The 17,232-nt window shown below is 41.8% G+C and overlaps 1 protein-coding gene across 1 annotated transcript in view; it reads right to left on the minus strand.

Annotated features, from left to right (window-relative positions):
* MARK2 (microtubule affinity regulating kinase 2) overlaps window positions 1-17,232 on the minus strand; it is a gene marked incomplete at its 5' end in the record, with an annotated part of 681,669 nt that overhangs the window by 537,051 nt on the left and 127,386 nt on the right. The window contains 2 exon segments of the mRNA XM_053720068.1: window positions 6,813-6,932; window positions 7,082-7,318. Coding sequence (XP_053576043.1) covers window positions 6,813-6,932; window positions 7,082-7,318 — 357 coding nt within the window.

Raw genomic sequence — 17,232 nt, forward strand, 5'->3', positions numbered from 1 at the left:
GCAAAAGGAACTATGTCCATTGCTGCTACCATTAGTCCGATTACCTCCATGCATTGAGCTACTGACGGGTGTTGAATAGAATGAAGGACACGGCATGCACTTTGAAGTTTTGTTAACCTGTCCTCTGTCAGGTAAATCTTCATTTCTACAGAATCTATCGGAGTCCCCAGGAAGGGAACTCTTGTGAGTGGAAAGAGAGAACTTTTCTCTTCGTTCACTTTCCATCCATGCGACCTTAGAAATGCCAGTACTATCTCTGTATGAGATTTGGCAGTTTGAAGGCTTGAAGCTTGTATCAGTATGTCGTCTAAGTACGGAGCTACTGAAATTCCTTGCGGTCTTAGTACCGCCAGAAGAGTGCCCAGAACCTTTGTGAAGATTCTTGGAGCCGTAGCCAGTCCGAATGGAAGAGCTACAAACTGGTAATGCCTGTCTAAAAAGGCAAACCTTAGATACCGGTAATGGCTTTTGTGAATCGGTATGTGAAGGTAAGCATCCTTTAAATCCACTGTGGTCATGTACTGACCCTCTTGGATCATGGGCAAAATTGTTCGAATAGTTTCCATCTTGAACGATGGAACTCTTAGGAATTTGTTTAGGATCTTTAAATCCAAGATTGGCCTGAAGGTTCCCTCTTTTTTGGGAACTACAAACAGATTTGAGTAAAACCCTTGTCCTTGTTCCAACCGCGGAACTGGATGGATCACTCCCATTAATAAAAGATCTTGTACGCAGCGTAGAAACGCTTCCTTCTTTGTTAGGTTTGTTGACAACCTTGACAGATGAAATCTCCCTCTTGGGGGAGAGGATTTGAAGTCCAGAAGGTATCCCTGAGATATGATCTCTAACGCCCAGGGATCCTGAACATCTCTTGCCCAAGCCTGGGCGAAGAGGGAAAGTCTGCCCCCCACTAGATCCGGTCCCGGATCGGGGGCCCTCAATTCATGCTGTCTTAGGGGCAGCAGCAGGTTTTCTGGCCTGTTTGCCCCTGTTCCAGGACTGGTTAGGTTTCCAGCCTTGTCTGTAGCGAGCAACAGCTCCTTCCTGTTTTGGTGCAGAGGAAGTTGATGCTGCTCCTGCTTTGAAATTACGAAAGGAACGAAAATTGGACTGTCTAGCCTTGGCTTTGGCCTTGTCCTGAGGCAGGGCATGACCTTTACCTCCTGTAATGTCAGCAATAATCTCTTTCAAGCCGGGCCCGAATAAGGTCTGCCCTTTGAAAGGAATATTAAGCAATTTAGATTTAGACGTAACATCAGCTGACCAGGATTTCAGCCACAGAGCTCTGCGTGCCTGAATGGCGAATCCTGAATTTTTAGCCGCAAGTTTAGTTAAATGTACTACGGCATCTGAAATAAATGAATTAGCTAACTTAAGGAATTTAAGTTTGTGTGTGATGTCATCTAGTGTGGATGATTGAAGTGTCTCTTCCAGAGACTCAAACCAAAATGCTGCTGCAGCCGTGACAGGCGCAATACATGCAAGAGGTTGCAATATAAACCCTTGTTGAACAAACATTTTCTTAAGGTAACCCTCTAATTTTTTATCCATTGGATCTGAAAAAGCACAGCTATCCTCCACTGGGATAGTGGTACGCTTAGCTAAAGTAGAAACTGCTCCCTCCACCTTAGGGACCATTTGCCATAAGTCCCGTGTGGCGGCGTCTATTGGAAACATCTTTCTGAATATAGGAGGGGGTGAGAAAGGCACACCGGGTCTATCCCACTCCTTAGTAACAATGTCAGTAAGTCTCTTAGGTATAGGAAAAACGTCAGTACTCGTCGGTACCGCAAAATATTTATCCAACCTACACATTTTCTCTGGGATTGCAACTGTGTTACAATCATTCAGAGCCGCTAATACCTCCCCTAGTAACACACGGAGGTTCTCAAGCTTAAATTTAAAATCTGAAATGTCTGAGTCCAGTTTATTTGGATCAGAACCGTCACCCACAGAATGAAGCTCTCCGTCTTCACGTTCTGCAAACTGTGACGCAGTATCAGACATGGCCCTTGTATTATCAGCGCACTCTGTTCTCACCCCAGAGTGATCACGTTTACCTCTTAGTTCTGGTAGTTTAGCCAAAACTTCAGTCATAACAGTAGCCATATCTTGTAATGTGATTTGTAATGGCCGCCCAGATGTACTCGGCGCTACAATATCACGCACCTCCTGAGCGGGAGATGCAGGTACTGACACGTGAGGCGAGTTAGTCGGCATAACTCTCCCCTCGTTGTTTGGTGAAATATGTTCAATTTGTACAGATTGACTGTTTTTTAAAGTAGCATCAATACATTTAGTACATAAATTTCTATTGGGCTCCACTTTGGCATTAACACATATAGCACAGAGATATTCCTCTGAATCAGACATGTTTAACACACTAGCAAATAAACAGCAACTTGAAAATACTTTTCAAAGTAATTTACAAATAATATGAAAACGAACTGTGCCTTTAAGAAGCACAGAAAAAAATTATAACAGTTAAAATAATTAAGTTATAGCATCAATCTTTGTCAGAATATACAGTTTTAGCAAAGGATTGTTCCCCTCAGCAATTAAACAACCCAACTTTAGCAAAGGTTTAATCCCATTAGCAAAGATAACAATTTCTGAAAGCAGGAAACAAATTACAGAATAAACGTTTTTATCTCAGTCAAACTATAATTCTCACAGCTCTGCTGTGCTGACTGAAATATTTGATGCATAGTAAAAGCGCCCCTCCCCCACACACACAGCAGTGAGGGAGAACAGAAACTGACAGAAAAAAAAAAACAGATTTAAGCAACTGCCAAGTGGAAAAATAGTGCCCAAACATTTATTCACTCAGTACCTCAGTAAATGAAAACGATTTTACATTCCAGCAAAAACGTTAAACATAATCTCTAGTTATTAAACAGCTTTATGTCTTTCTTACAGTGTAATTCTAGTGAATTACCATTCTCCCAGAATACTGAAGTGTAAAGTATACATACATGACATTATATCGGTATGGCAGGATTTTCTCATCAATTCCATTGTCAGAAAATAAAAACTGCTACATACCTCTATGCAGATTCATCTGCCCGCTGTCCCCTGATCTGAAGTTTACCTCACTCCTCAGATGGCCGAGAACAGCAATATGATCTTAACTACTCCGGCTAAAATCATAGCAAAACTCTGGTAGATTCTTCCTCAAACTCTGCCAGAGAGGTAATAACACACTCCGGTGTTATTTTAAAATAACAAACTTTTGATTGAAGATATAAAACTAAGTATAATCACCATAGTCCTCTCACACGACCTATCTAGTTGCTGGGTGCAAGAGAATGACTGGAGGTGACGTAGAGGGGAGGAGCTATATAGCAACTCTGCTGGGTGAATCCTCTTGCACTTCCTGTAGGGGAGCAGATAATATCCCACAAGTAATGATGACCCGTGGACTGATCACACTTAACAGAAGAAACAGGTACTTCCTCACCTCAGGAACAATTCTCTGGTAGCCAAACTGGAGAAAAATTAGTTTGATCAAGTCCAAATCCAGTTCCTTGGCTATGACATCTCGAAGGAAGGTTTTGCCATGGATCCTACTAAGCTAAATCGCAGTTCTGGAATGTCATCAATCCACCACAATAAAGAAACTACAGAGATTCTTGGGGTTCTCCAACTATTACCGCAAGTTTATAAAGATCTCCCAGATAGTCGCTCCACTCACTGAGCTGACTAAACGAAACAGAGACTGTAAGAATTGGCCTCCTGTAGCCGTGAATGCTTTCTCTCATCTGAAAAAGGTCTTTTGTTCTGCTCCTGTGCTCTGCCATCATGACCTTCAGTTCACTGTAGAGGTTGATGCCTCCGAGATGGGAGCTAGAACAGTCTTAACCCAAAGTGATCCTTTAATCTCCAAGTTGCACCCTGTAGCCTTTTTTTCTCCAAATGCTTTACTCCTGCAGAGAGGAATTACGATGTGGGTAATCGCGAACTCTTAGCGATTAAGATGGCCTTGACTGAATGGCGTCATTGGCTAGAGGGTACCACCAACCACACTCAGATTCTCACTGACCACAAGAATCTGATGTACCTAGAGACTGATCATCGACTCAATCCTCGACAGGCCAGGTGAGCCTTATTCTTTTCCTGTTTTAACTTTGTAGTCTCTTATCTTCCTGGGACCAAGAATAAAAAGGCTGATGCTCTTTCCCGTCGGTTTCCTCAATCTAGTGACTCTTCTGAAGCTCCTAACGAACACATCATACCCCTCTTCCTGTGTGGTTGGTCAACTTAACACCTCTCTACCACAAAGACTGAAACGTGCCCAGTCTAGAAAGCCTCCTGAAGCCCGCGCGGGTCCTGAGATCTTCTTTGTACCTCTGAACCTTCGCACCCCTGTGCTATCCTGGGCTCATGACAGCATACTATCAGGACATCTTTGTCTTAAAAGAACCTTTAAGTTTATTTCCCAACATGTATGGTGGCATACCATGAAGTCTGACTCACAGGACTATGTAAAGGCCTGCGTGACCTGTGCTGCCAATAAGACTCCCCGATCCTTGCCTCATGGCTTACTCCAACCATTCTCCATTTCCAAACAACCTTGGACACACAACTATGGATTTGTTGTAGACCTCCCTCCTTCTGACCATCATACTGTTATCTGGGTTCTGGTGGATCGACTTTCCAGACTTTAATTTTATACCCTTAAACAAGCTACTGCCTGCCCAAGAATTAGACTCTTTTTCTGTTACATGTGGTACGACTACATGGCATTCCCTTGAACATTGTTTCCGACACAAGTCCTCAATTCATCTCTACCTTTATGAACACTTTTTGCAAATTGATTGGAACCAATGTTTCCTTGTCTTCTGGCTACCATCCCCAAACTAATGGGCTAACAGAGAGAGCGAATCAAGATCTTGAAGCCTATCTCAGAGCTTATGTTGATTCTCTTTATACCAATTGGTCTGGATTGTTGCCCCTAGCTGAGCTGGCAAAGAATACTCACTGGCACTCTTCACTATGATGTTCTCCATTTCAAGCTGCAGAAGGCTATCAACCTTGTGTCTTTCCTCTTTCCGCTCAGTCTACAGGGGTTCCAGCCGCACATCGACACTGTGCTGACCTCACTACTCATTGGCAACGTATTCGCTCTCAGTTACGTTCAGCTGTCTCCAGATACAAGAGTTTTGCTGATCATCATCGAGCCACTGAACGTGTCTGGGTCTCGACTCGACATGTTCATCTACGTCAACCCTCTCATAAATTAGGGCCTAGGTATATCGGCCCTTACAGGGTCCTTAAAAGACTGTCTCCTATTGCCTACAAAGTGGCCTTGCCCAGAACCCTGCGCATACACCCAGTCTTCCACATATCACTACTCAAGCCCTACATAAAGAACAAATATTCTCAACTCAAACCTCCTCCCCCTCCACTCATGATTCATAGTGAACCTGAGTATGAGGTTGCTAAGATCCTGGACTCCAGATACAGACGCATGCAACTGCAGTACCTCGTGCATTGGAAGGGTTACTCTGTAGCAGATCGTTCCTGGATTCCTGCCGTGATGTGCATGCTCCTTTGGTCTCCAGGTTTCATGCTGCTCATCCCTCCAAAACAGCTTTGGTTCCCGGAAGTAACCTTTAGAATGGGGGCTATGTCATGCTGCCGCAGAGCTGATGCGGTGGTTCTGTGCGTGCGGTGATGACGGCATCGCCACGAGCTGTCTGTCTCTCCTGGATGCCGCTCCTGATTGCACCTGTGTGTCCTCCTTGGCGCCAATCTGCGCCAATGTAAGTACTCTATTTCCCTTACTACACTGCACAAGTATAGGTGTTATTGTGTGTGCTCCTGGGTGCTGTATTACTTATATTGCTGGATTGCCATATCGTTACTGAACTCTGTCTGTCTGACCACTCTGCTTGCTTAACCCTTGTACTGCTGGATTGCCATATTGTTACTGAACTCTGCCTGTCTGACCACTCTGCTTGCTTAACCCTTGTACTGCTGGATTGCCATATCATTACTGAACTCTGCCTGTCTGACTACTCTGCTTGCTTGACCCTATTAATGTTGGATTGCCATATCGTTACTGAACTCTGCCTGTCTGACCACTCTGCCTGCTTAACCCTTGTATTGCTGGATTGCCTTATTGCTGAACTCTGCCTGTCTGACCATTCTATTGGTTTACCCCTGAACTGTTATACTGCTGGATTTCCTTAGTTGCCGACACCTGCCTGTTCCTGCCCATTTTATTGGTTTACCCCTGAACTGTTATACTGCTGGATTGCCTTCCTGTTGTCGGACTCTGCTTGTCTTGACCATTCTCTGCCTTCATATCTTATTGCTGTGAAGGACTACCCTGTCTACCGTGAGTACTGCTTACCTCATTTCATAAACTCACTCTGTTCTGGGATATTTCCTATCCTTCCACTTGATGCTGGAATAAGAAGACTACTGGCCAAGCTTGGTCTGATAGATAAATATCCCACGAGCATTACAAGAATAAGATCTATTGTAAGAAGGGGTCATCAAGGGCACTGAACCGCATCTGATCAGTTTTAGCTAGGTAAGTCATGGCAGTGAGATCTCATACATGATCTCTGGAATTAAACTTTTCTTCTATCAAAGAATTTAATGAAAATAAACATATTTAAATACTGCTTACTAATATCACTTAAACATATTATTGTGTATATGGAGCCCCAAAGTAATTGCTTCTCTGAGAACTACAAACCTGTGCAATTATATGTGATATTATGAAATAATTGCACTTGAAATAGTTTGGAGAATGTGTGAATGAAGAATGTGTTTATATAAAAAGACAGTCAGGGTCTCACCTCAAGTGTACCTCTTTTGCTGGGGTTTAAAATAAGGAATTTTTTTAATAGGTTCTCACAATCCGTGGACATGTAGAATGGAATGCGATATTTTCCACGTAATACTCTCTCTCGCAGCTCCTAAAGAAAGAAGAAAAGGTCAGCTAAAATTGAGCTACTTACCATTGTCTATTTATATTATTGTAGATTATTATCTACTGCATATAATTGTTTTGAGTGGTCCATGAAGCACAACATCTTACATATTTTACCATTCCTTATTCGCTTACCTTTAGATTTTGTCCATCAAATGGCAGGGAGCCACTGACTAGAGTGTAAAGAATAACTCCCAAGCTCCAAACGTCTACCTCAGGCCCATCGTACTTCTTGCCCTGGAATAGTTCAGGCGCAGCATATGGGGGGCTACCACAGAACGTGTCCAGTTTGTTCCCAAATGTGAATTCGTTGCTAAAGCCAAAGTCAGCTATCTTGATATTCATATCAGAGTCTAGTAACAGATTCTCAGCCTGGTAAAGGAAATACAATATTTACATAAAACTCATATTTGGTTAAGTTATAATATTCAACTGTAGAATTTGGAGTGCAAATTTTCTAAGATAAGATTGCATCATTTCTCATTTACATCATCCTTGCAATTCTTTGTTAAAAGCTTCACAATACTGCTGCCTTTTAAACAATCTTAGGGCCCGAGCACTATCGTTTGTGCGTGAGCGATATCGGGATTTCGTGTTCGTTTAGCTTGTATATATAAGGTCTCAGGTGTTAGAAGAAAATAAAGAGAAAAAAAAGGCAGGCAAAGGGCTTTAACAGAGATACAAACAAATATATGTCTAAATATCTATAAGTATGTGTGTGCATATATATGTATACATATGTATTCATGTGTGTATAAATGTATATGTGTATTTACAGACATATATACACATTTAAACACATAAATACATATGTATACATATATAGACATATGTGTAAGTGCTTTGGAGCCCTTTGCTGTCAGGAAGATGAAAACATTTTGAAGCATATTTATGGAATATTCATATAATAAATACATATATGTGCTGTAAATATTTATATTTACTGTAAATATTTCCCATTCCAATGTTCTGCACATATGGAAATATGTTCTAAGTATTTTTAAATAGATATTTATATATATATATATATATATATATATATATATATATATATATACACACACACATACACACACACACACATATACTGTATATATAGTTCCAGAGGGTTTAGCACCCGCAAGTACACTAATGTCCGGGGTGCTCAGCAATCAAAATTAATAATCCAACATAAACCAGCAGGCACTCTCCGTATTAAAGACATCAAAAGTTTTATTTTGTGACGCTTTGGGGTTTCACCCCCGTCTTCAGACTTACATAAGTCTGAAGAAGGGGGCGAAACCCCGAAACGTCACGATCACAAAATAAAAAACTTCTGATGTCTTAAATAAGGAGAGTGCCTGCTGGTTTACGTTGGATTATATATATATATATTGTACTAAAACACCATTATAGATAGATAGAGAGAGAGAGAGAGAGAGAGAGAGAGAGAGAGAGAGATAGAGAGATAGAGAGATAGAGAGATAGAGAGATAGAGAGATAGAGAGATAGAGATAGATAGATAGAGAGAGAGAGAGAGAGAGAGAGAGAGATAGATGATAGAAAGAAAGAAAGAAAGAAAGAAAGAAAGAAAGAAAGAAAGAAAGAAAGAAAGAAAGAAAGAAAGAAAGAAAGAAAGAAAGAAAGAAAGAAAGAAAGAAAGAAAGAAAGAAAGAAAGAAAGAAAGAAAGAAAGAATTAGGAGGTAGGGTGAGTGCACTCACACTAACTGTATTCAAATGCCAGGGTGCTAAGAAGCAGGTAGGTAGAAGATGTGGAACAAAGCACTCACTGGTCTTGAAAAGTATTCAAATTAAGTTTAATTCAGTGCCCTTCCTCAGACCAACAATAGTGAACAATGTGATAAACAATTTAAAGGCATTAGGCCCCTCCCACTACCAGAAAAACCGTCAAGGGGTTACCTTGGCAACATATACCCACAGTAATACTAAAGAATGATAATGGTAATAAAAACAAAAACCTACAAAAAAACAGAATTTATGTTTACCTGATAAATTACTTTCTCCAACGGTGTGTCCGGTCCACGGCGTCATCCTTACTTGTGGGATATTCTCTTCCCCAACAGGAAATGGCAAAGAGCCCAGCAAAGCTGGTCACATGATCCCTCCTAGGCTCCGCCTACCCCAGTCATTCGACCGACGTTAAGGAGGAATATTTGCATAGGAGAAACCATATGATACCGTGGTGACTGTAGTTAAAGAAAATAAATTATCAGACCTGATTAAAAAACCAGGGCGGGCCGTGGACCGGACACACCGTTGGAGAAAGTAATTTATCAGGTAAACATAAATTCTGTTTTCTCCAACATAGGTGTGTCCGGTCCACGGCGTCATCCTTACTTGTGGGAACCAATACCAAAGCTTTAGGACACGGATGATGGGAGGGAGCAAATCAGGTCACCTAGATGGAAGGCACCACGGCTTGCAAAACCTTTCTCCCAAAAATAGCCTCAGAAGAAGCAAAAGTATCAAACTTGTAAAATTTGGTAAAAGTGTGCAGTGAAGACCAAGTCGCTGCCCTACATATCTGATCAACAGAAGCCTCGTTCTTGAAGGCCCATGTGGAAGCCACAGCCCTAGTGGAATGAGCTGTGATTCTTTCGGGAGGCTGCCGTCCGGCAGTCTCGTAAGCCAATCTGATGATGCTTTTAATCCAAAAAGAAAGAGAGGTAGAAGTTGCTTTTTGACCTCTCCTTTTACCGGAATAAACAACAAACAAGGAAGATGTTTGTCTAAAATCCTTTGTAGCGTCTAAATAGAATTTTAGAGCGCGAACAACATCCAAATTGTGCAACAAACGTTCCTTCTTTGAAACTGGTTTCGGGCACAGAGAAGGTACAATAATCTCCTGGTTAATGTTTTTGTTAGAAACAACTTTTGGAAGAAAACCAGGTTTAGTACGTAAAACCACCTTATCTGCATGGAACACCAGATAAGGAGGAGAACACTGCAGAGCAGATAATTCTGAAACTCTTCTAGCAGAAGAAATTGCAACCAAAAACAAAACTTTCCAAGATAATAACTTAATATCAACGGAATGCAAGGGTTCAAACGGAACCCCCTGAAGAACTGAAAGAACTAAGTTGAGACTCCAAGGGGGAGTCAAAGGTTTGTAAACAGGCTTGATTCTAACCAGAGCCTGAACAAAGGCTTGAACGTCTGGCACAGCTGCCAGCTTTTTGTGAAGCAACACAGACAAGGCAGAAATCTGTCCCTTCAAGGAACTTGCAGATAATCCTTTTTCCAATCCTTCTTGAAGGAAGGATAGAATTTTAGGAATCTTAACCTTGTCCCAAGGGAATCCTTTAGATTCACACCAACAGATATATTTTTTCCAAATTTTGTGGTAAATTTTTCTAGTTACAGGCTTTCTGGCCTGAACAAGAGTATCAATAACAGAATCTGAGAACCCTCGCTTCGATAAAATCAAGCGTTCAATCTCCAAGCAGTCAGCTGGAGTGAGACCAGATTCGGATGTTCGAACGGACCTTGAACAAGAAGGTCTCGTCTCAAAGGTAGCTTCCATGGTGGAGCCGATGACATATTCACCAGATCTGCATACCAAGTCCTGCGTGGCCACGCAGGAGCTATCAAGATCACCGACGCCCTCTCCTGATTGATCCTGGCTACCAGCCTGGGGATGAGAGGAAACGGCGGGAATACATAAGCTAGTTTGAAGGTCCAAGGTGCTACTAGTGCATCTACTAGAGTCGCCTTGGGATCCCTGGATCTGGACCCGTAGCAAGGAACTTTGAAGTTCTGACGAGAGGCCATCAGATCCATGTCTGGAATGCCCCACAGTTGAGTGATTTGGGCAAAGATTTCCGGATGGAGTTCCCACTCCCCCGGATGCAAAGTCTGACGACTCAGAAAATCCGCTTCCCAATTTTCCACTCCTGGGATAAGGATTGCAGACAGGTGGCAGGAGTGAGTCTCCGCCCATTGAATGATTTTGGTCACTTCTTCCATCGCCAGGGAACTCCTTGTTCCCCCCTGATGGTTGATGTACGCAACAGTCGTCATGTTGTCTGATTGAAACCGTATGAACTTGGCCCTCGCTAGCTGAGGCCAAGCCTTGAGAGCATTGAATATCGCTCTCAGTTCCAGAATATTTATCGGTAGAAGAGATTCTTCCCGAGACCAAAGACCCTGAGCTTTCAGGGATCCCCAGACCGCGCCCCAGCCCATCAGACTGGCGTCGGTCGTGACAATGACCCACTCTGGTCTGCGGAAGGTCATCCCTTGTGACAGGTTGTCCAGGGACAGCCACCAACGAAGTGAGTCTCTGGTCCTCTGATTTACTTGTATCTTCGGAGACAAGTCTGTATAGTCCCCATTCCACTGACTGAGCATGCACAGTTGTAATGGTCTTAGATGAATGCGCGCAAAAGGAACTATGTCCATTGCCGCTACCATCAAACCTATCACTTCCATGCACTGCGCTATGGAAGGAAGAGGAACGGAATGAAGTATCCGACAAGAGTCTAGAAGTTTTGTTTTTCTGGCCTCTGTCAGAAAAATCCTCATTTCTAAGGAGTCTATTATTGTTCCCAAGAAGGGAACCCTTGTTGACGGAGATAGAGAACTCTTTTCCACGTTCACTTTCCATCCGTGAGATCTGAGAAAGGCCAGGACGATGTCCGTGTGAGCCTTTGCTTGAGGAAGGGACGACGCTTGAATCAGAATGTCGTCCAAATAAGGTACTACAGCAATGCCCCTTGGTCTTAGCCCCGCTAGAAGGGACCCTAGTACCTTTGCGAAAATCCTTGGAGCAGTGGCTAATCCGAAAGGAAGCGCCACGAACTGGTAATGCTTGTCCAGGAATGCGAACCTTAGGAACCGATGATGTTCCTTGTGGATAGGAATATGTAGATAAGCATCCTTTAAATCCACCGTGGTCATGAATTGACCTTCCTGAATGGAAGGAAGAATTGTTCGAATGGTTTCCATTTTGAACGATGGAACCTTGAGAAACTTGTTTAAGATCTTGAGATCTAAGATTGGTCTGAACGTTCAATCTGTTCATAGTTCCCAAAAAAGAGGGGAGTAGAACCCCATCCCTTGTTCTCCTAATGGAACAGGATGAATCACTCCCATTTTTAACAGGTCTTCTACACAATGTAAGAATGCCTGTCTTTTTATGTGGTCTGAAGACAACTGAGACCTGTGGAACCTCCCCCTTGGGGGAAGCCCCTTGAATTCCAGAAGATAACCTTGGGAGACTATTTCTAGTGCCCAAGGATCCAGAACATCTCTTGCCCAAGCCTGAGCGAAGAGAGAGAGTCTGCCCCCCACCAGATCCGGTCCCGGATCGGGGGCCAACATTTCATGCTGTCTTGGTAGCAGTGGCAGGTTTCTTGGCCTGCTTTCCCTTGTTCCAGCCTTGCATTGGTCTCCAAGCTTGCTTGGCTTGAGAAGTATTACCCTCTTGCTCAGAGGACGTAGCACTTTGGGCTGGTCCGTTTCTACGAAAGGGACGAAAATTAGGTTTATTTTTGGCCTTGAAAGGCCGATCCTGAGGAAGGGCGTGGCCCTTACCCCCAGTGATATCAGAAATAATCTCTTTCAAGTCAGGGCCAAACAGCGTTTTCCCCTTGAAAGGAATGTTAAGTAGTTTGTTCTTGGAAGAAGCATCAGCTGACCAAGATTTCAACCAAAGCGCTCTGCGCGCCACAATAGCAAACCCAGAATTCTTAGCCGCTAACCTAGCCAATTGCAAAGTGGCGTCTAGGGTGAAAGAATTAGCCAATTTGAGAGCACTGATTCTGTCCATAATCTCCTCATAAGGAGGAGAATCACTATCGACCGCCTTTACCAGCTCATCGAACCAGAAACACGCGGCTGTAGCGACAGGGACAATGCATGAAATTGGTTGTAGAAGGTAACCCTGCTGAACAAACATTTTTTTAAGTAAACCTTCTAATTTTTTATCCATAGGATCTTTGAAAGCACAACTATCTTCTATGGGTATAGTGGTGCGTTTGTTTAAAGTGGAAACCGCAACCTCGACCTTGGGGACAGTCTGCCATAAGTCCTTTCTGGGGTCGACCATAGGAAACAATTTTTTAAATATGGGGGGAGGGACGAAAGGTATACCGGGCCTTTCCCATTCTTTATTTACAATGTCCGCCACCCGCTTGGGTATAGGAAAAGCTTCTGGGAGCCCCGGGACCTCTAGGAACTTGTCCATTTTACATAGTTTCTCTGGGATGACCAAATTGTCACAATCATCCAGAGTGGATAATACCTCCTTAAGCAGAGCGCGGAGATGTTCCAACTTAAATTTAAATGTAATCACATCAGGTTCAGCTTGTTGAGAAATTTTCCCTGAATCTGAAATTTCTCCCTCAGACAAAACCTCCCTGGCCCCATCAGACTGGTGTAGGGGCCTTTCAGAACCATTATCATCAGCGTCGTCATGCTCTACAGTATCTAAAACAGAGCAGTCGCGCTTACGCTGATAAGTGGGCATTTTGGCTAAAATGTTTTTGATAGAATTATCCATTACAGCCGTTAATTGTTGCATAGTAAGGAGTATTGGCGCGCTAGATGTACTAGGGGCCTCCTGAGTGGGCAAGACTCGTGTAGACGAAGGAGGGAATGATGCAGTACCATGCTTACTCCCCTCACTTGAGGAATCATCTTGGGCATCATTGTCATTGTCACATAAATCACATTTATTTAAATGAGAAGGAACTCTGGCTTCCCCACATTCAGAACACAGTCTATCTGGTAGTTCAGACATGTTAAACAGGCATAAACTTGATAACAAAGTACAAAAAACGTTTTAAAATAAAACCGTTACTGTCACTTTAAATTTTAAACTGAACACACTTTATTACTGCAATTGCGAAAAAATATGAAGGAATTGTTCAAAATTCACCAAAATTTCCCCACAGTGTCTTAAAGCCTTAAAAGTATTGCACACCAAATTTGGAAGCTTTAACCCTTAAAATAACGGAACCGGAGCCGTTTTTAACTTTAACCCCTTTACAGTCCCTGGTATCTGCTTTGCTGAGACCCAACCAAGCCCAAAGGGGAATACGATACCAAATGACGCCTTCAGAAAGTCTTTTCTATGTATCAGAGCTCCTCACACATGCGACTGCATGCCATGCTTCTCAAAAACAAGTGCGCAACACCGGCGCGAAAATGAGGCTCTGCCTATGATTTGGGAAAGCCCCTAAAGAATAAGGTGTCTAAAACAGTGCCTGCCGATATAATCTTATCAAAATACCCAGATTAAATGATTCCTCAAGGCTAAATATGTGTAATATATGAATCGATTTAGCCCAGAAAAAGTCTACAGTCTTAATAAGCCCTTATGAAGCCCTTATTTACTATCTTAATAAACATGGCTTACCGGATCCCATAGGGAAAATGACAGCTTCCAGCATTACATCGTCTTGTTAGAATGTGTCATACCTCAAGCAGCAAGAGACTGCTCACTGTTCCCCCAACTGAAGTTAATTCCTCTCAACAGTCCTGTGTGGAACAGCCATGGATTTTAGTAACGGTTGCTAAAATCATTTTCCTCATACAAACAGAAATCTTCATCTCTTTTCTGTTTCAGAGTAAATAGTACATACCAGCACTATTTTAAAATAACAAACTCTTGATTGAATAATAAAAACTACAGTTAAACACTAAAAAACTCTAAGCCATCTCCGTGGAGATGTTGCCTGTACAACGGCAAAGAGAATGACTGGGGTAGGCGGAGCCTAGGAGGGATCATGTGACCAGCTTTGCTGGGCTCTTTGCCATTTCCTGTTGGGGAAGAGAATATCCCACAAGTAAGGATGACGCCGTGGACCGGACACACCTATGTTGGAGAAAATGTATACAAATTATATATATATATATATATATATATATATATATATATATATATATATATATATATACATACATATATAAATACACATATATATATATACACATATATATATATACACATATATATATACATATATATATATACATATATATATATATATACATATATATATATACATATATATATATATATACATATATATATACATATATATATACATATACATATATATACATATATACATATATATATATATATACATACATATATATATATATATATATATATATATATATATATACATACATATATATATATATATATATATATATATATATATACACATACATACACACACACAGTAATACGTGAATCAATATACCCTCTGTGTATCATACAAGAATCTACTAAACCCATCCTAAGTGCTGAGACAATGATGTTATAATCTGTCATAAATATGGATACAAAATAGCAGCTAACTGTATCAAAATCTAACTTTAGATATATATACACACACACACACTACAGAGAACATCCCAAGTTATGAGAGGGTAACAAAGATACTGCAACAAATTAATTACTTATTTAGGTAATTGTGGTGTACTTACGCTGGTAAGCAAAAGAAAACCGCTGGAACAATTACAGGGGCCATGTATCGTGTCAGGTTAGCAGATGAAGTGTACCCGCCCCCAAAATGTCATGTCGTCACCGCCACGCCCCCAAAACCATCAGTCGCTACTATAGTGTGGCTATGAACATTTAATGTCATAAGCGATGCTAAGCTACTAAAACCATTAAGTGGAGATAGTCCTATAATGCATTACGCAAGAGACAGATAGATCATGCGCACTGACCAGTAACGCAAAAAGTCACTAAACAAGGGGTGAATACGGGGTAGAACAGCCAAGTGACCGCTACATGCACACTAAGATGTAGAGGGCAACCTAATTAGCTCATAGAGATACTATGCCTTGCAGCCCCATTAACTATGTGGGGAAAGTATGTAGAGTCTGTTCTGAACTATGTTGACGACGTGTACAAACAAGGGAAGGGCCAGAGGTAGTACTGAACCTAATCTATACAGAAACACATTAATACATCTACATGCCACCAGCTGTCATCCAAGACCACTGATAAGAACCATCCTGAGGGCACAGACGCTACGTGTGGCCAGAAACAATTCCACAGAAGCACAGAAACTACTACAGCTATACCAAATGGAAGAAAAAATTGTGGCAAGAGGCTATAAGAACGGTGATGTTGCCACGGCAAGGAGAATGGTTGAATAAACCACACAGCAAGAACTTATGCAGATAGAGAAACCTCAGGATGATACACAGAGGGTTAATTTCGTCATGACTTATTGCCCACAACTAAGAAACATGGAGGCGGCTCTGAAACAATATTGGCATGTGATCAATAGCGATAGATCCCTCCCTTATGGGGGATATGGACCCCCAAGAGTTGCACTCAAATGTAGTAGGAGTCAACGTGATATGCTGGAATTAACGGACCCCCCCAACATTGCTACAAAAAAGACTCATGGTTACAGACTACTAGGAAAGGATCATATAGATGCCCGAGCTGTGTAACTTGCCATTCTATGATTCAGGGCAGCAACTTTAAGCACCCCCATACCAATAAGCGATTCCAGATCAAACATTTTCTAACGTGCACTACCCCATATGTTATCTACATGTTAAACTGTTTTGAGGACTATTCTATATAGGGAAAACTTCAGATGACATCAAGAGAAAGGATGGCGAACCACCGCAGTGCGATTTGCACGGGAATTGAAAAACAAGAGAGTGACCAACCGGTGGCAAGGCACTTTTTGGAGCAAGGTAACACTGTGAAAGACCTACGATTCCAGCTGATTGACCATGTACCTGCCCTACCTAGAGGGGTTGATAGGAACAAACAGTTGCTGCAAATGGAAGCACGATGGATCTTTAAATTAGACTCGATACACTTTAAAGGTTTGAATGCAGGAGTGGACTGGCATTGTTTTCTATGAACATTGTAGTTTGCATATTTTCACATAGTTGCTTATAAACATTCTACATAGTTATGTGTTTGTGACAGGCATTATGGATATATGTTTCCCACTATTTTTATTAGTATGGTTAACTGAATATGTTAGAGCTATATGTCATATGGCCCCGTATATGCTGAAAAATATAACTGAGTGGTTTATGAACATTCTCTCTAGGCTTGCATCTTATGTACTTCTGGTAGACAATTATGTATTTATGTGTTTCAGTATAGATTGGGTGCAGTACTACCCCTGGCCCTTCCCTTGTTTGTACACATGTTGTCAACATAGTTCAGAACAGACTCTGCATAATTTCCCCACAGAGTTAATGGAGCTGCAAGGCATAGTATCTCTATGAGCTAATTAGGTTACCCTCTACATCTTAGTGTGCATGTAGCTGTCACTTGGCTGTTCTA

Source organism: Bombina bombina, chromosome 7, assembly GCF_027579735.1.
Source record: "Bombina bombina isolate aBomBom1 chromosome 7, aBomBom1.pri, whole genome shotgun sequence".
Taxonomy (NCBI): Eukaryota; Metazoa; Chordata; class Amphibia; order Anura; family Bombinatoridae; genus Bombina; species Bombina bombina.